The 23,042-nt window shown below is 39.3% G+C and overlaps 2 protein-coding genes and 1 pseudogene across 2 annotated transcripts in view; 2 read left to right on the top strand and 1 right to left on the bottom strand.

The window, feature by feature from the left end:
• FGD6 (FYVE, RhoGEF and PH domain containing 6) overlaps window positions 1-3,321 on the top strand; it is a 103,512-nt gene extending 100,191 nt beyond the window's left edge. The window contains exons 19-21 of the mRNA XM_052640900.1: window positions 817-945; window positions 1,554-1,702; window positions 3,285-3,321. Of these exons, the coding sequence (XP_052496860.1) occupies window positions 817-945; window positions 1,554-1,702; window positions 3,285-3,321 (315 nt within the window). The remainder of the gene's footprint in view (window positions 1-816; window positions 946-1,553; window positions 1,703-3,284) is intronic.
• A 5,964-nt stretch (window positions 3,322-9,285) lies between these two features.
• NR2C1 (nuclear receptor subfamily 2 group C member 1) overlaps window positions 9,286-23,042 on the top strand; it is a 39,043-nt gene continuing 25,286 nt past the window's right edge. The window contains exons 1-3 of the mRNA XM_052639560.1: window positions 9,286-9,479; window positions 17,797-17,868; window positions 22,772-23,002. Coding sequence (XP_052495520.1) covers window positions 17,815-17,868; window positions 22,772-23,002 — 285 coding nt within the window. The 5' untranslated portion in view covers window positions 9,286-9,479; window positions 17,797-17,814. The remainder of the gene's footprint in view (window positions 9,480-17,796; window positions 17,869-22,771; window positions 23,003-23,042) is intronic.
• On the bottom strand, window positions 20,632-21,409 carry LOC128047383 (40S ribosomal protein S3a-like; annotated as a pseudogene).

The raw sequence follows: 23,042 nt of genomic DNA, 5'->3' as shown, positions 1-23,042 counted from the left end.
TACAAAATATTTCGGGCAATGATAGCAACAGTTAACCTAAGTACTTAGTATCAGTAGTATCACAGTGTAACTGCATTTTAAGAGAAACCTCTTTTGAATGTAAATGTTGTAGTTTTCCTTTTTTTTAATTACTTGGTCGTCTTATATAAGATGTTATTTCTGTATACAGATTTACTTGCACTTAATAGACATTCTAATTTAACATTAGATATAAATTTTCCACTTGGGACTTTGCTGGGAGTCCAGTGGTTAAGACTCTGAGCTCCCAATGCAGGGAGCAGGGGTTTGATCCCTGTCCAGGGAACTAAGATTCCTATAAGCTGCATGACCCCCTCCCCCCAAAAATAGAATTTCCTGTTTACTTATCTGTTGATATAATTTGTAGAAATCCAGAGTTATCTTAGAAACAAAGTGGGAAGGTTTAGGAATTTTCCCTAATACCCCTAAATGAGAGCAATAAACAACATATACTGTCCCCAAAACACAGCTTTAAAAAGGCATTTTTGTCATTTGAAGTTATTCATCTCCTGGCAACCCAGAAAACCTAGTGGAACCCACTAAGAAACCTATACATGCAAGCACAGGTAAACCAGGTAAAATTCTGGAATTCCTTCTAAAAGGAAGGATTTTATGCTCATGGTAATCGCAATATTCAATCTGTACAGCAGCAGATTTTGAATATAAACAGTTTTATTCTTAAGCACGATATTATTATGGTTATTGCTTTCAGCATCAATGATCAAAAACAATTTTGTCTTTTTAAATTTTGATTTTGTCTAAAACCTATTAAACTGTGTATGGGGTTTGCTTATTTAGGTATCAGCAAACACAGAAGATTCCTCTATGAGTGGCTACTTGTACAGATCAAAGGGCAATAAAAAACCTTGGAAACACTTGTGGTTTGTCATAAAAAATAAAGTACTATATACATATGCTGCAAGTGAGGTAAGATCTGAAATGTAAACATGAATAATTTGGAGTCTTGTTTTATAGTGCCACCTAGAAATAATTAGTGTTTGCCTAATCAGTTTGTCTACGCTTTTGCTTTGCTTTGAGAGGGGGAGATATTACTGTTGTTTTTGACAGGAACAGTGTCCTTGTTTTGTATCTAAAGATACTCAAAGATGTTAGGAATTTTCCATAGTGTTAAAATGTTAAGTTTGGGGGATATCATGTGACTACTGACTACTTCACTAAAGGCAGAAGTTTGGTAAGACTGGGGTATGTCACCTTTCTGAGCTGTGTTTTTTGCATCCATAAAATGAAAGTAATGTACTTACTCACTTCCCATGGTTGTAGGGAAATAATGTGAAATCAGTGAATATGAACACATTGGAAACTGTCTACTGCAGTGTCTGTCTGATGGGTGGGGAGGGGGTGGCCCAATAAATATTGTTGAATAAATGAAAAGTGAATTCGTTGCTAGAATTACCATTGTTTTATGTATGTGTGTTTGTTTGAAATTAAATTAGAGCTTTTCAGATAAAAAGTCGCAGGTCTGGATTTTGTATCATTTTGAAAGTCCGTCTTCCTTTGTGTCTTTGTAAATTTAGGATGTGGCAGCTTTGGAGAGTCAACCTTTACTAGGCTTCACAGTCACTCAAGTCAAAGATGAGAATTCAGAGTCTAGAGTGTTTCAGTTACTGCACAAAAACATGCTATTTTATGTATTCAAAGCAGATGATGCTCACTCAGCTCAGAAGTACGTAATTTAGCCTTTTTTTCATACATGAAATTTCAGATTGTTACTTTAAATGATTGATTTTAAAAATAACCTACTTCCATGCATGGGATCAATGAAGAATATAAATCAGAGATCCCATTTAGAAAGATTTAAAATGTCATTCAAACTCTTTAGAATTGCTTTAAAGATAGGCAAGAGTATCTGGAATATTTTCAGGAAGCAGAAAGGAAAAGAAAATAGGCAGTTCTGTCCAGAATATGTTGTGTACACGTGGCCTCTGAGGGAGCAGCGTGAAGCTGCTTTGCTGCAAGGAAGGGAAGCAGAGGTATTTGACCTCTCCTCCAGTGAGGTGAAGAATTTTATTTTGAAACATTCTGGGATTTTGGCAATCTAGTGAGTCAATCGTGCCATGGAACGGCAGGAGCTTAAACAGCTGCTTGCCAACTTATATCTTTGGGGAGAAGGTCAAACACATTAAGAGTCTCTTAGGCTATTTCCAGTGACTGAGTAGAAGGAAATGTATATCATTTTAGATGGAAGTGGCTGAAATAGTCTCTTTAAAATTCCAAAAAGAATATTTATTTAGATGTCATGAGATTGCTTGACATAGAGAAGAGTATCTCTGTGAAACTGAGGTCCTCTGTGAACAAAACAATTCAGTTCACCTCCCTTTCACTGGATTTTTATTTTGGCCTCAAAATAAAAATACGCATTATTTTCACCAAGTGGTGCTCATGTTATCTCACTAGGCTCTCAAAGTACACGCAAATCTAAAAGAATGCTTTAAGTAAGGCTTGTCTTTTATTAAGGTAGTTACAACTAATGTATCAGAATTAAACATGTTCCCCCTCAATAATAATCAGATACTATATTACAAATACTCTATAAGCCTTTTTTTTCAGTCTGTATTAGGGTTTCCAACCATATATAGCTGTTAATCTAAATGATTACTTCTGGGTACTGAAGAATAATTTAAAATTATGACACAGCTATTTTTTCTTTAAAAAATAGTTATTTGGATAAAATAATAATTGCCTACAATTCTGTTTGATATTACATTTCTCATCATTTTTATTTGTGTTCATGATTAGCTGTTGAACTTTTGAATATCTAACTTTTCCTTATATAGTTGACAAGATAGAAATCCCTTCAAGAGAGTTGAATGTAGTTGGATGAAAAGAATCAGCTTAGTTGTTATTTAGAGTTAATACAGGCTAATTTATAAATTTCTCTTTGAGTTTATTAATATCACATGGGCTGCTATATTTTCATATTACAGAATATTAAAATGTGTTAATTTTAAAGAAAACTTTTGGCATTTAAAAAATCTTTTTATTTATTATGGTATAACTTACATGCCATTTGCATTTTAAATTGACCATTAAAAAAAAAATAAAAGATGCACTCTTCAGGCCAAATTTTGGTCCAAGTTACCAGATGAAAGGGTAGTTCATACATACAGAATTCTCATTTGCTATAGAAAAGATCTTAAATATACTGTTAGGGTAATTGGATCCAAGAGAATAGCTGTGGTCTGTAGAATTGTCTTACCATATGTTGGATGACTGCATTTTACAAGTCTAACGAATTTCTCTTACAGGTGGATAGAAGCATTTCAAGAAGGCACAATATTGTAGTTGTGTTGGTTTCATCTCGTGTGATTCCAAAACAGTGGAATTTCATCAGAATAAGTGCAGTAGAAACATTTTATATAACTAAACAATGCCAAGATGAATCCAACTAAAATCTTCGTCAGAGAAATTATTTTATTAGGTATAAGGTAATTTTTTAAAAATGTTTGTTTTTCATGTATGTTATTTATTAAAATTTTATTGTTTACTTAACGGTCAGAGTTATTTGTGAGATTCACACTGTATTCTGAAGTACCTTTTCTTTAGAAACCAGAAAACTTATCTCAATACTGTATTAACTGTTTGTGACACAGTCCATCCTGTTTTCTCAGCGTGTTTTACAATGTTACTTTGTAACATTCTCACCAGTGTAAGTCATGGTAAATAAAAAACACACATCAAGGAGTGAATTTCTATACAGTCTTTGGATTGGAAATTATGATTAAACAGCTGATGAGAAAAATGTACGTCTTTGAATCCATACATTTAGATGAATTTTTTTATCTTTTAATGGAAAAACACATGGCCAATTTCTACCTCAGTAACTGAAACAAAATTCCAGTAAATTGTCTAAAGTATTTCTACTGTTACGTACCTCTTGTGCTATGAGATAATGTTATATCATCAAGGAATTACAGGAAAGGGATAGAATCTGAATTTTCATTTAACTCAACTGTGAGTAGGAAAAAGAATATTTCCATTTTCAGGGTAACACAAATAATTAACTCTATGGCCTTTACATTAAGTCTAATCTAAAAAAGAAAAAAAAACTACCATTTCAACACAAACATAAATGTATTATTTCTTTAAAAAGCAAAATAGGGCGAGTATTATATTACATAATGTCCCTTGCTCTTCTAAGTGTTCTGAGCCCAAGGTAGTAGAGAGGTATTTGTATGTAAAAAGAATGCTACATTTTCTATAATATTGTGATTTTTTAAATGAACTGGAATTGCCATATCAAAAAGCACATATTCTAAGCCAGTATTAGAAATTGTATAGTAATCATTTTTAAAAGATTTTTAAATACCACTTTGTGTTATGTCCTTTCTGGTAATTAAAGTATATTTTTTTATATTTTCCTTTAAACAGCTGTCAGCATACCTCATTAGGAAGGACTTATATTCCTATTTTGGCTCACATATTGTTTAACATATGAACTGCTTTATACATAAAATTGATGAGCAGAAGTAAAATTAAATTAATACTATGATTAAAGTCATTCCTGATGTTCATAAGATAAATTTATTGAACTGAGCATAAATGAAATATAAAGTATCTTCAAAGGCAAGAAATTTTGAATAAAAGGCACAAGAAATTTCCCTTCTGCTGTTATGTAAAGAATTTCCTCATTCGTATTATCTCTGTGATTGCCAAGAGTTACCGAGCGCCTTCTGAAGCCCTTTGAGTGAGTGTTGCAGCACCAGGGTCTCTACATCTCGAGTTTGACTGCTGTCGTTTTCTGGCTATTGCTTGCTGTGGAATCATTTTAAACCCTCTTGCAACCTCACCTACAATCCTTGCATGTTAACTTCTAAGTCTTTCTGTTAGCTGTAGGTAAACTAACATTTCTTTGCATCTCATTAACTTTAACCAAGATAGCATAAATAAGGCTTCCATGTTAAAAATCCCTGCAGTTTTTAGTGTGTCCTTTTTAGAGACCAAGGTCATGCCTTATGAAGTGTTTCTCTTGGTTTCACAGGATCAGCATTGTGTAAAACTAGGTTACTGGGGTTCCTCTCTCCTCTTGAGCTTTCAACCTTCTGACTGCAAGGTTTGGTCTAATTAGAATCTGAAAATTATCAGCCAGTGGCTATTCTGTCTTTCTAAGAGTTGGCTGAATCAAGAATTAGTTAAATATTTAAGAAACAGTGCACAGATTTCTAATAGTTCTAATTACATGTGAAGCGCATGTATGATTATGCTAGTGTTGGCTTATCCCCATGGAGGGCTTTGAAAAATATAAAATATGGTGCCTTTTGAGGAAGCTATCGGATTACCAGCCTCCCCCCGACCCCGATGTTTTAAATGTGGAATAGTATTACATTCCCTTTCTCCCTTATCAGTCCTTCATAACTTCACTGAAGCTGATCAATTATTTAACCTTGCTCATTCAATGTCAAATGAGAAGCCTGATTATATATATTTTGTTATAAAGCTGTCGATACTTTTAAAACCACTCTTAAAGCTAACATTTTAGCAAAAACAAGATGATGTTGCATGCACTCTATAAGTGAGAAGTACTTAGATCCCAATAGTGCTTAGTGTATTTCCTACATTGATACATGTGCTTCCATCAAATCCTTTTCAAGTGTCTCCTTTTATTCGTAAGGAGAAAGAAGAGTAGTTATAAAGTTAAATCCAAAAGGATCCTTCAGAAACCTAGACAAGAGATGCCAGGTCAAACTAGGGGAAGGCCGGCCTTAGTATGTGTCTCTAGGCAGTGCTGCTCCCTTGCCTGTGGCAGCTTTAAACATAGAGGACCCGCCAGAGTGTAAGAGAACAAGAAAGTTTATCTTTGGTGTTCCTGAACCTCTTCCCAACCTCTTTCCCCTTGTTCCCTAATGTACCCAGTATCCTGCTATTGTCTTTTCCCAAGATGCATCTCCCTTTTAATAACTATAAGCTTGATTGATAGTGAAGTAGCATTTCTTAAAATGAGATCATCAGAGCAAACTTTAATATAAAGCTATAATGAACCAACCAAGTGAGGATAACTTTAAAGTATAGTTTTGTTGGCCAAAGGTGTATTTTATATTTGGATGGTAGAATATATCCAGAAATAGGGAAAGCCTACTATTTAGTAAGTCAGTTAAAATGTAAATGTCATCACAGCATATCTTGATTTATGTCTTCGAGTGTGCTTTCATTGTACTTGGTTTTTTAAATTTGAGATCTGTTGTAGTCAGATGTCATCACAGGGGCTTCCAGAGAGGTAAATCCTATTTCCCTTAGTATACTGCACAGTCCTTGAAAACACACTGTTTTATTCCTGGTACATCAGTTTTTCACAAAATACCTACCTTGCATCTTTCAAGAGAAAATATTTGTTGAAGAAAGTAAGGACAGGATTCTTATTATTTCAAACTCAAAAGTCCCAGATGGCCCATATTATAACTCAGATCTTAGACCTGCTCTTCCCACCATCCTGCAAGGCCATATTAGCAAGTACCTGTTGGACATCTACATCTTAAGCATTTTAAGCTTTAAATGTCTAAAACTCAATTTCCTTTCATTCAGATCTGTATATTTTCTTCTACAATGGAGAAACACCATTCTTGGCCCCAGAATCTGCCTCCAGGTCTCACCAAGACCCTCTACAATTGCCCTCGTGTCCTTTCCACCTTCTTTGTCCTATTATCGCATCCACCCTAGCTCAAGTCCTTGTTACCTCTTCCCAGTGATGGGCATAACTTTTCTTCTAATTCCAATGCCTTTGCATGGTCCCATTTAAACACTGCCAGACCCACCTTGTTAAGCATAGTTCCAATTTAGTTTCATTCCCGCTCTTTACAACCTTCACTGGCTTCCGAGTGGTTTGGCGTGAACACTTTTGCTCAGGTATCATGTGGCAGCTCACCCCGACCCTACCTTCCTCTGTTCACACCGTTTTGTCTTTTCTCATCCTCCCCCAACCCCATTTTTCTGCCTGTTTACCTAAGACTTTTCTATAACAGTTGATCCTAGCCTCTCCCCATTCCTGCAGATTAGATCTAGTCTCTCCTTCCTCTATGCTCCTGTAGCCTTTGGCTCCTAAACAGACTTTCTTATGGTGCTTATCACATTCTAGCCTTGAGAAGAGCAACTGTATCTTGTTCGTTTGCGATTTCTCCTCAGCACCTGGCAGAGTGCCTTGCATTCACTGGACACTGTTGTGAATTAAATTAATTCAAATGCTCTTACTCTTTTTTGAATGCCTCTAAAACACAAATATTCTGGAGCCTGTGCCATTTCTAATGTTATTTTCTAATGGAAATTTTCTAGATGGATTTTTTTGTTTAGATGTTAAAAAAGTCTCAATATCAAATTCCCCCGTTTTTGAGGGGGTGGTTAGGACGAATGGTGGCGACTTTCTTTTATATGAGTTCATCATAGCATGTTAAGAACCAATCTTGAAATACTATTTTTTCAGATGACATAAATTTATAGAAACACTTACTTTAAAAATGATGTTTGTATCTTATTGTCCCTATAGAGATATAGATCCTTTATAAATAAAATATTAGCAGTGTAAATAATGTTATGTATTATATTTATACAAAATAAATTTACTAAATCTACTTTCAGTGTGATGATGTCTTTTAAATCATTTTTTATAGTCATGCAGTTAGAGATGAACCACACTGATCTGTTTTCCTGAATCATAATTAGGGGAAGCTCTTTTTCACCAACAAAACGTATTACCCATTTGGATGGTTTCTACATCGAAATGCTACTGTGACTAAGCAAATTAATTGGCTATAAAGGGGATGACCCCAAGCATCACTGTGGGTGTGCACATTGGCCACTGAGAATAGAGAAAACGGTCTCAGATTGCCTTTTTCCATTGGACCTATAGGTAATATACTTTCTCAGATTTCATCTTTGGGACAGACGTAAGGAGTGGATCCCAATTTGGGTGGATGGAGTAGCTATTGTTCAGTTGCTAAATCGTGTCCAACTCTCTGGGACTGGATGGACTACAGCACACTGGGCTCCCATCCTTCACTATCTCCCTGAGTTTGCTCAATTAATGTCCATTGAGTCAATAATGCCATCCAACCATCTCATCCTCTGCTGGCCTTTCTCCTTTTGCCTTTAGTCTTTCCCAGCATCAGGGTCTGTTCCAAAGAATCGGCTCTTCACATCAAGTGGTCAAAGAACTGCAGCTTCAGCTTCAGCATCAGTCCCTCCAATGAACATTTCAGGGTTGATTTCCTTTAGGACTCGACTTCAAGGATGGATGGAGGAGGGGTGCTTTAAAACCACTAATTACACAACAAATGATACTAAAAGGAAGAGGGTGACTTCTAGAGAATGAGACATAAAAAGTGTTTTCACTTGTTAGGGGTTGTTGCTTGCCACTTTCGTTGCCCAGATGCCTAGTTCCAGGGGGAAATGACAGAGGAGATGTTCTCCTTATCAGTGCACCTTGTTTTTCCTGACTTGGGTTTCTGGCCTGAATGCGTGACTGCTTTTCTAGGGCGAATCAAAACTAAGACATTAAAAAATAAATAAGACATTTTGAGGACCCCTGCAAGACCAAACCACACAGCACTCTGCAAACGTGGCGGCTCTTGATACCACACCTTGGTGCTTCAGGGGCCACTATCAGAATGTGATGTTCTGTCAACACCTTATTTCACAAATCTGTATTTACCATTAGGCACTGTCCCATAAGCTTGGGAATACACCAGTGAACAAAACAGACTAAAGCCAGTCTTCTGAAAGTTTTCATTCTAAGGGATTTTACTCTGGCTCCATTTAGCTATTATGCTATTTACTCACAAAAGTTGATAAGTAAAACTTAGCCTTACTCAACAGGGCTATACTCCAGCTTATTTAAGGGAATTTGAAATATTTTATTGGGATCTATCCAGTTTTGTTAAGTGTTCTAATAAACCGTTTAGTCTAAGGCAAGAGCCTGTGACAAAGCCCAGTTTCCCCCAAGTTAGAGACCGAACTGTCTAAAACTGATTAGGTCATCTATCTTGGCTCCAATCTAAACAGTCTCAAAATTTCCTTTAAGGACCGCCTTTTGCAAACAGGATGCTAAGCGCACGTGTCTTCTCCAAGTCCCAGATAAGGGAAGCGCAACTATGCCGGAGCAGTCTCCCTCCTACGCGATAGGGGGCAGTCGACTTCCAGAGACTGGGTTCTCTCAACCCTCCACCCGGGGAACGTCACGACCGCCTCTCGCCGCCTCTCCACTCCACTGGTGCGCAGGCGTGGACGGGAGCGCGCACCGAGCCGCTGAGGGAGGGGGTCAGGAACTCTGACCCCCCCCCCCGCCCCGAAATACACAAACCCAGAAAGCTCCGTCTCCACTTTTTTAACCCTCCCCGCTTCAGCTTTTTCCAGTCTGTTTGCCTGGAGGCCCCCTACCCCATCCCGTCCCAGCAGCCGCCGCACAGGACTGGCCGGTTTACGCCCAGCGTAGGACGCCGCTCGGCAGAGAAGCGCCGGTAAGAAGGAGCGGGTGAGGAGAAAAGCGGCCGCAGCGGCGCCCGGGAGGAAGGCGGGGGGCCCTGGGAAGGTCCCTTCCTCCCAACTGCCAACGGGCGCGCCCCCAGTCCCCTCGGCAGCCTGAGGCTTCGGCCGGCAGAACCCGCTCTTCATCATCCGCGGCGCGCTACTCGGGGCGGGCTGGGAGAGCGGCCGGAGCAGCGGGGCCGAGTGCGCGGGGCTCCGAGAAAGGCCGAGGCGGGAGCCGGAGCCGGGAGCGGGGTCCGGAGCCGGGAGCGGGGTCCGGAGCCCGGAGCGGTGTCCAGAGCCCGGAGCGGGGCCGTGTCGGTGGGCTGGCGAGGGAGTCGGCGAGCGGCTCGGCGCGCACGGCAGCTTCTCCCGCGGCACCTCTGACCTTTCACCTACAGGGAACGCTTCCGTCTTGGCGCGGGCGCCGCTTCCCGTCTCCGGGAGCCGCGCTCTGCCGCCGGGCCCGGGGTCGGAGTGGGCTCTAGCGCCTGCGGAACGTGGGAGAGGCCGGCCTGGCGGCGAGCCGAGGCCCGGATCCCTTTTACCACGAGCCTCTGACTTGTTCCTGTGTTTTTACTGGATCGACGGAATGACGCTCTCTACTTCACAGCCGATGGCGCGGGAGCGGCCGCTGCCTTTGGATCTCTCTCTCTAGAGAAAGAAAAGGCAACGGCCGAATGTCCTCACTGCAGTGCGCGTCCAAGCTTCCTGCATCTCTTTTTAAGAAAGTCTGCTTCCAGCTCTTGCAGATACCGTTTTATGAATGGCAAATGTTGCCAGGTTGTTTTGTAACCTTCGCTATATAGGTCAACTGTTAAAAAATAATTGCTGGAAAGGAAAAACAAAAAGGCTTGAAATTAAGGCCTTTAGGGTTTTTGTGCCTCGAAACTTAATGAACCTTCGACTTTGAGGGTTTTAGAACAGTGCCTGCTGTGTGGTTGGTTTTAGATTTTAATTGTATGTCAGTTGGGTAGATGTACAATAAAGGTATTTCTGTTTATTTTTAAAATGGATCGCAGAAAATGTAATTTCATCATTCTTTGTAGGAGCATTTCAGCTTTTTTAAAGGAAATCAAAGGCAGAAAACATTCCCAAAATATGTACTCTTTGTGTGTGCTACACAATATAATTCCTACTATTGTTGGAGAGAAGAAGGGAAAGAAATCGTATATAAGAAAGGATTAATAGTTTATATAATCATGTACCTTTTTTGAGTCATAGAACCCTCTGCAACCTTTTAAAATCTTTTATGAAAGCCATAGACTGTCTCTAGAAAAATGCACCCTTGCATAAAATTTTGTAAGTAAATAGAAGTTTCACAACTGAGTTTTAAAGGTGGGAGAATTTAAATGAGGGAGGAGGAGCTTGGAGTTGTATATTGGGGAATAAAGAACATTCCAGTTTGTCCTGAAGGAGTCCCCTCTGGGACTGGTAGGAGATGAAATACGAAGATGGGGAAGTCAAACTATAAAGGAATGCTCCTTTGTGTCTGCAGTGGCCGGCGTGTTTATAAGGACTTAGTAAATACTGAAAAAATACCAGGAGAAGAACTGAAACTTTATTCTTTGACCGTTAAAGAGGGCACTGATACTTATGAAACAGGAGAATAAGGATGTGTTTCAGTTCTGGAAGCATCCCGAGATTTTGCTGTTGGTCAAAAGAGCTGACACATAGATGATTCTTGCCTTCTAGGGGTTTTTCATAGACACCAAGTTGAATATATTAAATATTCATCCAGGAAAGTTATTTCTGCCAGTAGCTGAAATTATACTCAAAGGATTCTTAACCTGAAGACCTTGGGCTGGCCATAGGAGAGTTTACGAACTCCTTGAAATTCAGCATAGCATATATCATCAGTTGTAGAGTGAATGAATGTGAACCTGTTTTCTTGTGAGGGAAGCCTTAACTTCTATCAGATTTTCTTTTATTTTTTATTTTTGGTTGCGCTGGGACTTTGTTGCTGCACCTTGCTTTCTCTAGTCGCAGTGCCCAGGCTTCTCACTGAAGTGTTTTCTTGTTGCAGAGTGTGGGCTGTAGTTGTGTGAGCTTAGTAGTTGCAGCACACGAACTCAGTAGTTGTAGTTAATGGACTTAGTTACTTCATGACGTGTGGAATAGTCCCAGACCAGGAATCAAATACATGTTCCCTGCATTAGCAGGTGGATTCCTATCCACTGTACCACCAGGGAAGTCCCAGATTTTCAAATCTATGTTTGACCCACCCTACCAGGAAAAAAAAAATTGTTTTGCATCATATTTTCAAGCATTTTTTGACTGCTACACAGAAAAGTATGTTTTCCATCATGACTTAACACACAGATTAAATTGAAATAAGTCCTTACCCTCACTATACTTGATGCAGCATTTTCTATTCTAATTTCTTTCTTTTTTAAAAGAAGAAAATTTTGACCTACTGTATTTCCCCATCCACAAGTGGCTCACAACAAGGAGTTTGCAAAATACTACTTTGTAACAAGAGCCTACAGTTGGTTGATGGGAGTAGGGCTGGTGGAGAAAGAAAATGGACTGTTCATGATGTACTCAAAGAGCACAGACTTAAAATTTTGAACCTGAATGGAAGGAGGATGACACCACTGTTGTTGTTCAGTAATAAATCATTTCTGACTCTTTGCAACCCCATGGACTGCAGCATGCCAGGCTTCCCTGTCCTTCACTATATCCTGGTGTTTGCTTAGATTTATCTCCATTGATTCATTGGTGGTATCTAACCGTCTCATCCTTTGCTACCCTCTTCTCCTTTTGCCTTCAGTCTTTCCCAGCATCAGGGTGTTTTCCAGTGAGTCGGCTCCTCGCATCAGGTGGCCAAAGTGTTGCAGCTTCAGCATCAGTCTTTCCAGTGAATATTCAGGGTTGATGTCCTTTAGGATTGACTGATTTGACCTTGCTGTCCAAGGGACTCTCAAGAGTCTTCTCCAGCAGCATGTTTGGAAAGCATCAATTCTTTGGTGCTCTGCTTTCTTTTGGTCCAACTATCACATCTGCCCATGACTACTGGAAAAACCATAGCTTTCATGGATCACAGCCTTGTCATGGCGAAAGGGCTTGCTTGCATAACTCAATAAAGCTATGAACCGTGCCATGAAGGGCCACCCAAGACAAGTGGGACATAGTGGAGAGTTCTGACGAAACATGGTCCACTGGAGGAGGGAATGACAAACCGCTGCAGTATTCTTGCTATGAGAACCCCATGAACAGATTCAAATGGCATCACTGAGGGTATATTTTTTCCTGTGGGGAAGATACATAGACATGAGATTGAGGTAAATGTGAGAAAAGAAGAATCAGAGGCAAAAATGTAAGACTGTATGTCTTCTGTATGTTAATTAGCTCTAGAGTAGTAAAGGCAGCATCCTCCTGTTTTTTTGCTTTGTCCCTCAGGTTGGTAAAAACGCTTATCCTTCAGTGCCTGTTTCAAATGTCTCTTCTGTAAGATGTTCCCCAGACCCTCCGTCTCCAGTGTGATGGTTCTCCTGACCTATTGCTCATTTATTGAGCACTTTGTTATTCAGCTAACTGTCAGGGAGTACGTTTTACCTGTAAGAGACCATTGTACACCGATACATATGTGTGTGTGTGTGTGTGTGTGTGTGTGTGTGTGTGTGTGTAGATGTTGATATATTGGCAAGTAGATGGGTGAAAAGTGGAAACAGTGTCAAATTTTATTTTCTCAGGTTCCAAATCACTGCAGATGGTGACTACACCCACAAAATTAAAAGATGCTTGCTCCTTGGAGGAAAAGCCATGGCAAACCTAGACAGCATATTAAAGAGCAGAGATATCACTTTGCCGACAGAGGTCCATTTGGTCAAAGCTATGGTTTTTCCGGTAGTCATTGGTACAAATGTGAGAGTTGGACCACAAAGAAATCTGAGTGCCGAAGAACTGATACTTTTGAATTGTGGTGCTGGAGAAGACTCTTGAGAGTCCCTTGGACGGCAAGGTGATGAAACCAGTCAATCCTAAAGGAAATCAACCCTGAATGTTCTCTGGCAGGACGAAAGCAAAAGCTCCAGTACTTCAACCACCTGATGTGAAAAGACAACTTATTGGAAACAACCCTGATACTGGGAAAGACAGGGCAGGAGGGGAAGGGAGTGACAGAGGATGAGATGGTTAGATGGCATCACTGACTCAACGGACGTGAGTTTGACCAAACTCCAGGATATAGTGAAGGACAGGGAAGCCTGGCATGCTGCAGACCATGGGGTCGCAAGGAGTTGGACATGACTTAGCAACTGAACAACAGCATACATTGACAAAGATATTTTCACAAACTCAATTTTTACAAGAATATTTTGAGATAGATTTTACTGAATCCATTTCATTTATAAGCAAACAGCCTTAAGTGACTGACATGTAGTTAAACATTTAGTAAATAGTAAAAATGGGATTGAAAGTCTGATTTATTGACGTGACTCTATGGCACACTCAGTTCAGTTCAGTTCAGTCGCTCAGTCGTGTCTGACTCTTGGCGACCCCATGAACGGCAGCACGCCAGGCCTCCCTGTTCATCCCCATCTCCCAGAGTTCACTCAGACTCACGTCCATTAAGTCTGTGATGCCATCCAGCCATCTCATCCTCTGTCGTCCCCTTCTCCTCCTGCCCCCAATCCCTCCCAGCATCAGAGTCTTTTCCAATGAGTCAACTCTTCACATGAGGTGGCCAAAGTACTGGAGTTTCAGCTTTAGCATCATTCCTTTCAAAGAAATCCCAGGGTTGATCTCCTTCAGAATGGACTGGTTGGATCTCCTTGCAGTCCAAGGGACTCTCAACAGTCTTCTCCAACACCGCAGTTCAAAAGCATCAATTCTTCGGCGCTCAGCCTTTTTCACAGTCCAACTCTCACATCCATACATGACCACTGGAAAAACCATAGCCTTGACTAGATGGACCTTAGTCGGCAAAGTAATGTCTCTGCTTTTGAATATACTAACTAGGTTGGTCATAACTTTTCTTCCAAGGAGTAAGCGTCTTTTAATTTCATGGCTGCAATCACCATCTGCAGTGATTCTGGAGCCCAAAAAAATAGTCTGACACTGTTTCCGCTGTTTCCCTATCTATTTCCCATGAAGTGATGGGACCGGATGCCATGATCTTCGTTTTCTGAATGTTGAGCTTTAAGCCAACTTTTTCGCTCTCCTCTTTCACTTTCATCAAGAGGCTTTTTAGCTCCTCTTCACTTTCTGCCATAAGGGTGGTGTCATCTGCATATCTGAGGTTATTGTCATAAACCCCCTCCTGTATTTCTGTGTTTTTCTCTTTATCACTACTTCCTAGTTTACTTTGTAGCATTTGCTGCTGCGGCTGCTAAGTCGCTTCAGTCGTGTCTGACTCTGTGCGACCCCATAGACGGCAGCCCACCAGGCTCCCCTGTCCCTGGGATTCTCCAGGCAAGAACACTGGAGTGGGTTGCCATTTCTTTCTCCAGTGCATGAAAGTGAAAAGTGCAAGTGAAGTCGCTCAGTCGTGTCCGATTCTTCACGACCCCATGGACTGCAGCCTACCAGGCTCCTCCATCCACGGGATTTTCCAGGCAAGAGTACTAGAGTGAGGTGCCATCACCTTCTCCATTCGTAGCATTTAGTACATGGTAATTTTAAAAATCTGTTTCCTTATTAAAATATAAGCTCCATGCAGCAGAGATTGTCTCTGTCTTAGTCACTGTGAAGTCCAGTAGTCACACAGTGCCTGATAAGTATCTTTCAGTAAATATTGATGCTTTCTGAGTTCAAATACAAATACCAGGCAGTGTTAAACACTACAGGTTCGTTGGAAAAAAATTAGTCCATAGGAAAACTACGAGTTCTTTTTCTTTAGAAGTTTTTTTATCATCTACACAGATAAACCCAGGTGCTTTAGAAGATAAATAGGCACAAAATACAGTGGATTATAAATGAAGGAATGTTTACTTTTCTAATTACCCATTAGTAGATACCCATTCAAAAAGCAGAAAATAAGTGGCCTGTAAATCTCCACTTAGAGAAGTCATCATTAATATTTGAGAATGTTTGTATATTTTATTTATTGTCTGTTTCTCCTACTATTCAGTCCATGGATTCTCCAGGCCGAAATACTGGAGTGGGTAGCCTTTCCATTCTCCCAGGGGATCTTCCCAACCCTGGGATCAAACCCAGGTCTCCCACATTGCAGGCAGGTTCTTTACCAGCTAAGCCACAAGAGAAGCCCAAGAATACTGGAGTGAGTATAGCCTATCCCTTCTCCAGTGGATCTTCCCAACCCAGGAATCAAATCCAGGTCTCCTTCATTACAGGCAAATTCTTTCCCAGCTGAGCTATCAGGGAAGCCCTTGTTTTAATACTCCCTGACGTTTAGAAAGATATATCCCTAACATTTGGAAAACTGCCTGGCTCATAGTAAACACTCAACAATTATTGTTGAATGGAAGAATATTGCATGAATTATTGGATCAATGAGTAGGAAAAGTTTTAAGGCTTTGATAAACATTCGCAAATTTCTGGGAAGGTTGTTTCAGTTTAGACTTACATCAACAATATGTAAAGAATCCTTTTTTTCCTCAGTTTTTTTTAGTTAAATTTAGTCTTGGAAAACAAACACATGTTGATCTAGTGATTCCATGGCAGTTGTGGTAGAGAGAGAAGCCATTAGCAGAGACATGGCAATATGAAGCAACATGGTAATAAATTCAAGGAATTACAAGTAGTACATATGGCTAAAATAGAAGGTTTAACCATTGGCACCTCACATCCTATAATTAAAGGGAAAGCTTTGAAGAACATTAAGAGCTAAAATAATGTTAAGTATATACATTAGAGCAGTCTGGCACCACAGTATTAAGGTATTAATAGCAAGTGGGTGAATGTTATTGGACCTTGAGGTCAAGAAACTGGGAGAATGGCAGGAACGGGACAGCAGTCTGTCAGTCTTCAATAAGTAATGTAATTGAAAGAGAAGTGAATGAATGACATTAAAAACTGGTATAACTCACTTAAGTGAGTCTCAAAGGAAGAGTTTTTCATGTAGGAAAAGTAAGCGGCCTTGTTCAAAAGACTGCATTCACAGTGTCCTTGAGATCTACATAGAGTGCATAGTGGGACTAGAGATGCAGTTACCCACAAGAGCTCTGTACAGGACTCTCTTGTCTGGTGGCATGAACCCGCATGAATTGCATGGGAGGCAACAAAGATTTCTGAGAATTCATGCCGGCAGAAATGTCTGCCAGCATGAACTGAAGGGGACATAATGAATGGGATGAAATGAATGAAGGCTATTGGAATTCTGGAACTCTGGAATACTGGGTGGATCAATAGGGCCGTTCTGTTTTGAACATGTTACCTTTCCCAAAAAAAGGAAGAATGACACCCTGTCCCCCCCACCCCCCGCCAAAATGGAGCAGAGTTTGGGAGGATTCCTGTTCCATCATGGACCCAGATCACACAGGCTTTGGCAGTAACCGTCTCCTTGGTTGGGTTTCAGAGAAGTTGAGGGCACTTAACTGGCACTACTTTTCAAGTGGGAGATAGTTGAGTGATTAAATACTATATATTGCTTTTAGAACAAGTAATTGAAACATTTAAGGTTTTAAAAGTGATTGAAAGACAAGTAATTAAAACAATTTGGTGATTAATATTAATTATAATTGTAGAATATTAGTCAATTTATGATGGTATATAATATGATAAAGTCAGTGATTTTTATATCCTTGACTACCTGATATAGAGAAAAAACAAATGTCAAAGTCAATCTGTTAATCTTACTGACTCTCAAATCTCTTTGAAGAGTTTTATGTTAAAATTCAAATTAAACTTAACACGTAAGAACAATCACAAAATTATGGAGAAATCTTCTAGTCTTCTGAATGAATATTTTGTCAGCTTTTACAGTATACTGATTAAAAAGAATGTTAAATGGCTACAGTGATGTATTTGTTTATAGACTGGATTGACTTTCTTTAATAAATAAACCATTCCTGAACTATATTGAAGGTCTGTGGTTTAGTCTTCAGTAACTTTGAAAAGTGAAATTGTTTGGTATTGAATAAGTTTTTTTTAATAGACATTTTCAAAATTTGTAAAAGCAGAGAATAGTTTTATGAACTCTTGTATAAACGTCAGCAGTCTTTGATAATTGTCAACACACAGCCAATCTTAAGTTGTTTATTCCTTCCCACCTCTACCCTCTACCTCTTCCCACAACCAGAATATTTTGAAGCAAATCCTAGTTATCATATAATTTCATTTGTAAATTCTTCAGTTAATGTGTTTTGTGGGTATAATTGTGAAAAAGCACCTTTTTATTTTTGGCAGGACACTGGTAATCAAATCATGGCATCCATAGAAGAAATTGCACATCAAATTATCGAACAACAAATGGGAGAGGTATGTCTTATTTACTGTTCATTAACTGCTTAACCAAACTGATTTATACAAATAAGTTTGCTAGGTTTTGGTGGCACAGAGATAAAAGATACCCTTGATTGTTGGAATCAAGATTGCCCAGAGAAATATTAATAATATGCAAATGACACCACCCTTATGGCAGAAAGCGAAGAAGAACTGAAGAGCCTCTTGATGAAAGTGAAAGAGGAGAATGAAAAAATTGGCTTAAAGCTCAACATTCAGAAAACTAAGATCATGGCATCTGGTCCCATCACTTCATGGCAAATAGATGGGGAAACAGCATCTGACTTTATTTTTGGGGGGCTCCAAAATCATTGTAGATGGTGATTGCAGCCATGAAATTAAAAGACGCTTACTCCTTGGAAGGAAAGTTATGGCCACCAACCTGCTGCTGCTGCTGCTAAGTTAGTCGTGTCTGACTCTGTGCGACCTCATGGACAGCAGCCTACCAGGCTCCTCTGTCCACGGAATTCTCCAGGCAAGAGTACTGGAGTGGGTTGCCATGTCCTTCTCCAATGACCAACCTAGACAGCATATTAAAAAGCAGAGACATTACTTTGTCAACAAAGGTCCATCTAGTTAAGGCTGTGGTTTTTCGAGTAGTCATATATGGATGTGAGAGTTGGACTGTAAAGAAAGCTGAGCGCTGAAGAACTGATGCTTTTGCACTGTGGTGTTGGAGAAGACTCTTGAGAGTCCCTTGGACTGCAAGGAGATCCAGCCAGTCCATCCTAAAGGAGATCAGTCCTGGGTGTTCACTGAAAGGATTAATGTTGAAGCTGAAACTCCAGTACTTTGGCCACCTGATGCGAAGAGCTGACTGATTTGTAAAGACCCTGATGCTGGGAAAGATTGAGGGCAGGAGGAGAAGGGGACGAAAAAATATGAGATGGCTGGATGACATCACCAACTCAATGGACATGAGTTTGGGTGGACTCCAGGAGTTGGTGATGAACAGGGAGGCCTGACGTGCTGCAGTTCATGGGGTTGCAAAGAGTCGGATACGACTGAGCAACTGAACTGAACTGATTTCAGTTCACTTTGATCTAGTGAGAGATGGTTGAATAATTGGACAATAAAAATAGAATATGTTCAGTGCTATGATAGGTAATTGTGTAGAGTGTAATTGGGAATTGGGAACATGGAAGAAAAACAGCAAATGAAGAGTTGTGGGGTGTGAGGATCTAGTCAGAGACTGTTTCTGGAGGGTGCGAAATCTGAGGTTTACTGGACCATTAGAAGGAGATCTATATCATGTAAACAGTTGTGTTCTAGTAAGAAGTTCCATAGTCCAGAGGTTTTCAAAATATCATCTAGGGACTCAGAATCAGCAAGGTCCAAACCATTCTCATAATAGTACTAAAATGCTGTTTGTCTTCTCCCTATCATTCTCTCACAAATATGTGGTGTAATTTTCCAGAGACTACCCGTTACATGATATGTTAAAATATGTGACAATTTAAAAGGTGTGCATAACTCATTGAACCAGCGTTTTCCAAATGACCAGTGCATGATGTAACAAAATCACTCATAAGTGAAGGATTCACATTGCAGGATAGACCAAGAGATTTTAATATATTGGTTGGCCAAGATGTTAGTTCGAGTCTCTTGTATCATCTTACAGAAAAACCCAAATGAACTTTTTGACCAACGCAGTAGTTTCTGATTCTACATTGCAACTAACCTTTAAAAAGCTATCACTTTTCAAGTTTTAATGTCATATCAAAGAACAGTTTACACAATTTGAAGAAGCAGTTAAGATATTCTTCCCCTTTTTACCCAAAAAATATAAGGCTGGATTTTCTTTCTTTCTTTTAACCAAAACAGCCTTTGCAGCAGATTGAATGCACAGGCACGTATGAGTATCCAGCTTCTATTAAGCCAGACATTGAATCTGTTTGCAAAAATGTAAATCAGTGCCTCTGTCCTCCACTAAATTTTTTTTTTGTTTGGAAAATGTACTTATTTTTCATTAAATAAATGTTAATATTTAATGAGTTATTTTAAAATGAAATAATATTTTAAATTTTTTCTATTTGAATTTCAATATGGTAAATATCAATAGATACAACCTATGTAAATAAAAGCTGTTTGGGCTCTCAGTGATTTTTATTTATTTATTTAGGCATGTAAAGAAATCCTAAGACCTGAGAACTGTTTCCATAATCTATTTACTCTTCTTTATTGAAGGCTACTTGGATCACTTCAGTTTCTAATTATAATTATTGTGCTGCAGTAAACATACTTTTACCCATCTAAGCAAAGTGTTTCCAGGCAGTAACAGTTGGACCCTGCATGTACCTGATGCTCTTGTCTCTAAGAAATAAATGTGAGCCATTAGATTTTTATTCAGTTTACAATTAATATTTCTGATAGGAATATTCTAAAATGAAATGTATAACAGCATAAACTTTACATGGTAAAATTACAGATGAACTGAAACCTCTTATAGGTATCATTGAAAATTGCAGAAATTGTTAGTGGGGAGGATGGAGACTAGACTTGGTAGAAATAACCTATGCAAAACAAAACAGTTAAGACTACAGCCAGGAAGATAGGGCATGGTAGAAATACTGGTTGTCAACGGAAACTCAAATTGGTAGTAGCCATAATCAATACAGTGTGCTCTAGACAAAAACTAATTAGTGATTCAGAACTGTGCTGTAAATTTTGTGCAGAAAGTAGTTGTCTTTTTTTTTCTACCACAAGTAAGATCTTTTGTCATCATTAAAAGTACACATTTTAAACAGATTCTTGGACTGGTGGCTCATATTCACCAACTCATTTAACTTTAGCACTGTCTCATCCCCAGTAGCTTTTCCAGAACTACTACCTTTACCATGTAGCTTCATGAGTTTTCCCAATTCAAACTTGGGCTCCTTTAGCATTTTTTGCTTTTCTAATGAAGACATCATGGAGTGGATAAATAGATTGGCAAGTCTTTTCCAGTGCTATCTGAAATCAATTTATTGATCACCTCTTTCAAGTCATTCATCTGCACCTCTCAGGTCATTATTTTTATCATCTTCTTGGGGATCTGGCGTACCTGCTAGTGCTGAGAGTAAAAGGTCTTCCAAATCTGATGGTTGCGATTGTTAGTTACCCACACAAAACAGATGAAGCAAGTAATCATTGGTAGTCTTGACATCAACATGAGCTTCAATCATGGTTTGCCGCTTTTTGACCATGGAATACAACATTACGGATAAGATCCATGCCATGGAAATTAGTCAGGCAGTTTTTGCCCTGAACATTCTCAATAATTAGCTTGAATTTTCTAAATGCTACTTCATCACTCTGCAGATTAGCAAGACTCACTTCAAAAACATAATCTTTGAGGCCATCAGATGTGATTTTGGTTCCTTGAGTTCTTGTGAACAGTGTTTTCCCAGTATCTCTTTTATTGAACACAGCTGGTGCTTTCACATCATACCAATCTTATTTAGAAACTGGGTCAACCACTCTTCTTGGCTCTCTTTTTGCCTCCTTTCATAAGGCGCTGGTTCTTGACGACCACCATGGGGCTGCTTAGAGAGCCAGAAAAAGTAAAAAATGGTCTTGAAAATAATTTCAGAGAAATAGAAAAAACTTGGAAACAAATCAGCTTTGCCATTTTAAAATTGAATTCAGGGAATTTAATTGGCTTAATGAGTTTTTTCCGTAAAATATTTGCTAAGCTACAACGAAAACCCTCAATGCTAGGCTATTATTTTTATTCATGAACTTTTTCTTCTCCAGACTGCTCTATCTCAGTAAATGACAGTTCTGTCCTAATTGGTCAGGCCAAAATTTCATAATCATCCTCGACTCTTCTCTCCTCATATTCCATATCCAGTTCATCAGTGTATCTTGTCGCCTCTCCCTTTATAAAATATCCCAGACCGCTTTTTACCGCTAGCGTGGCTACTGCCCTGGTCTTGGCCTGTGTCTCTGCCTGTATACAGTACCCAAGTGCTGCCAGTGTTTGTGCACTAGCTTTCTTTCTGGTCTCCCTTAATTCTGTTCTTAAACATTCACAGTCTGATCTTTACACTAAATCTAGAAAGATGCTGTTTGCAAAACATCCTGCCACGTCTCTGCTCTGCAAGCCCTTCAGTGGATCTCCATGTCATCCAGTAGGAAATCAGATGTTGTATGGCCTACAAGACCCTTTTCAGTTTGGCCCTTTTTGTTTCTCACATCCCACTTCCTATCATAAATCTCTCTCCCATCCAGTTTCACTCACACAGCTCTCTTGCTGTGTCTCTTGCCTCAGCGATATCAAACACACTCTTCCTGCCCCACAGGCTGCTTCCTCTACTAGGGATGCATTTCCCCTAGCTAGTCCTAAGCCTTGGTCTGTTCCTTCACTCAGGTCTGTGCTGAGATATTATCTGCTCATCGCTCTCATTCCATCAATAACCCCCAGCTTACCCTGCTTTATTTTACTTTGTAACGCATAATACCACCTGACAATATTATTTGCTTGTTTTTTATCTGCCTTTCCTCACTAAAGTAAAAGCTTTATGAGAATAAAAATTTTGTTTTGTTTATTGTTGTATCCAGGGACCCAGAACAAACAGCGATTGGCAAATAGAATACACCCGGTATATGTTTATGTATATGAAAGGTAGAAAGGAGGGGAAGGGGAGGAATCAAAATAGTGAAGTCCAAGTGTTCTTACTATTGTAGCTTTATTTACGCATTTGTTTATTGTAGGGTAGGATGTCATCGAAGTAGAATTGCTAGATTAAATGGTATGTATGTTATGTGTATTACATTGAATCTATGTATGTAATGGTATGCTTTCTAGTCTAGCTTTGTCTGAAGAAATGAGAAAAATTGTCCTTAGAGAAGGAAAAAGATTAAGTTGACTTAATAACTAATGACATGATTGTATTAGATTGTTACAGAGCAGCCTACTGGCCAGAAAATCCAGATTGTGACAGCACTTGATCATAATACCCAAAGCAAACAGTTCATTCTGACAAATCACGATGGCTCTACTCCAAACAAAGTCATTCTGGCCAGGCAAGACTCTACTCCAGGAAAAGTTTTCTTCACGACCCCAGATGCAGCAGGTGTCAACCAGTTATTTTTTACAACTCCTGATTTGTCTACACAACAGCTCCAGGTAAATTCATAGAGTTTCTCTTTAATCTTATCCTTGAAAA

The sequence above is a fragment of the Budorcas taxicolor genome, chromosome 5 (genome assembly GCF_023091745.1).
Source record: "Budorcas taxicolor isolate Tak-1 chromosome 5, Takin1.1, whole genome shotgun sequence".
Classification (NCBI taxonomy): domain Eukaryota; kingdom Metazoa; phylum Chordata; class Mammalia; order Artiodactyla; family Bovidae; genus Budorcas; species Budorcas taxicolor.
This window is presented reverse-complemented; position numbering and strand designations above follow the sequence as displayed.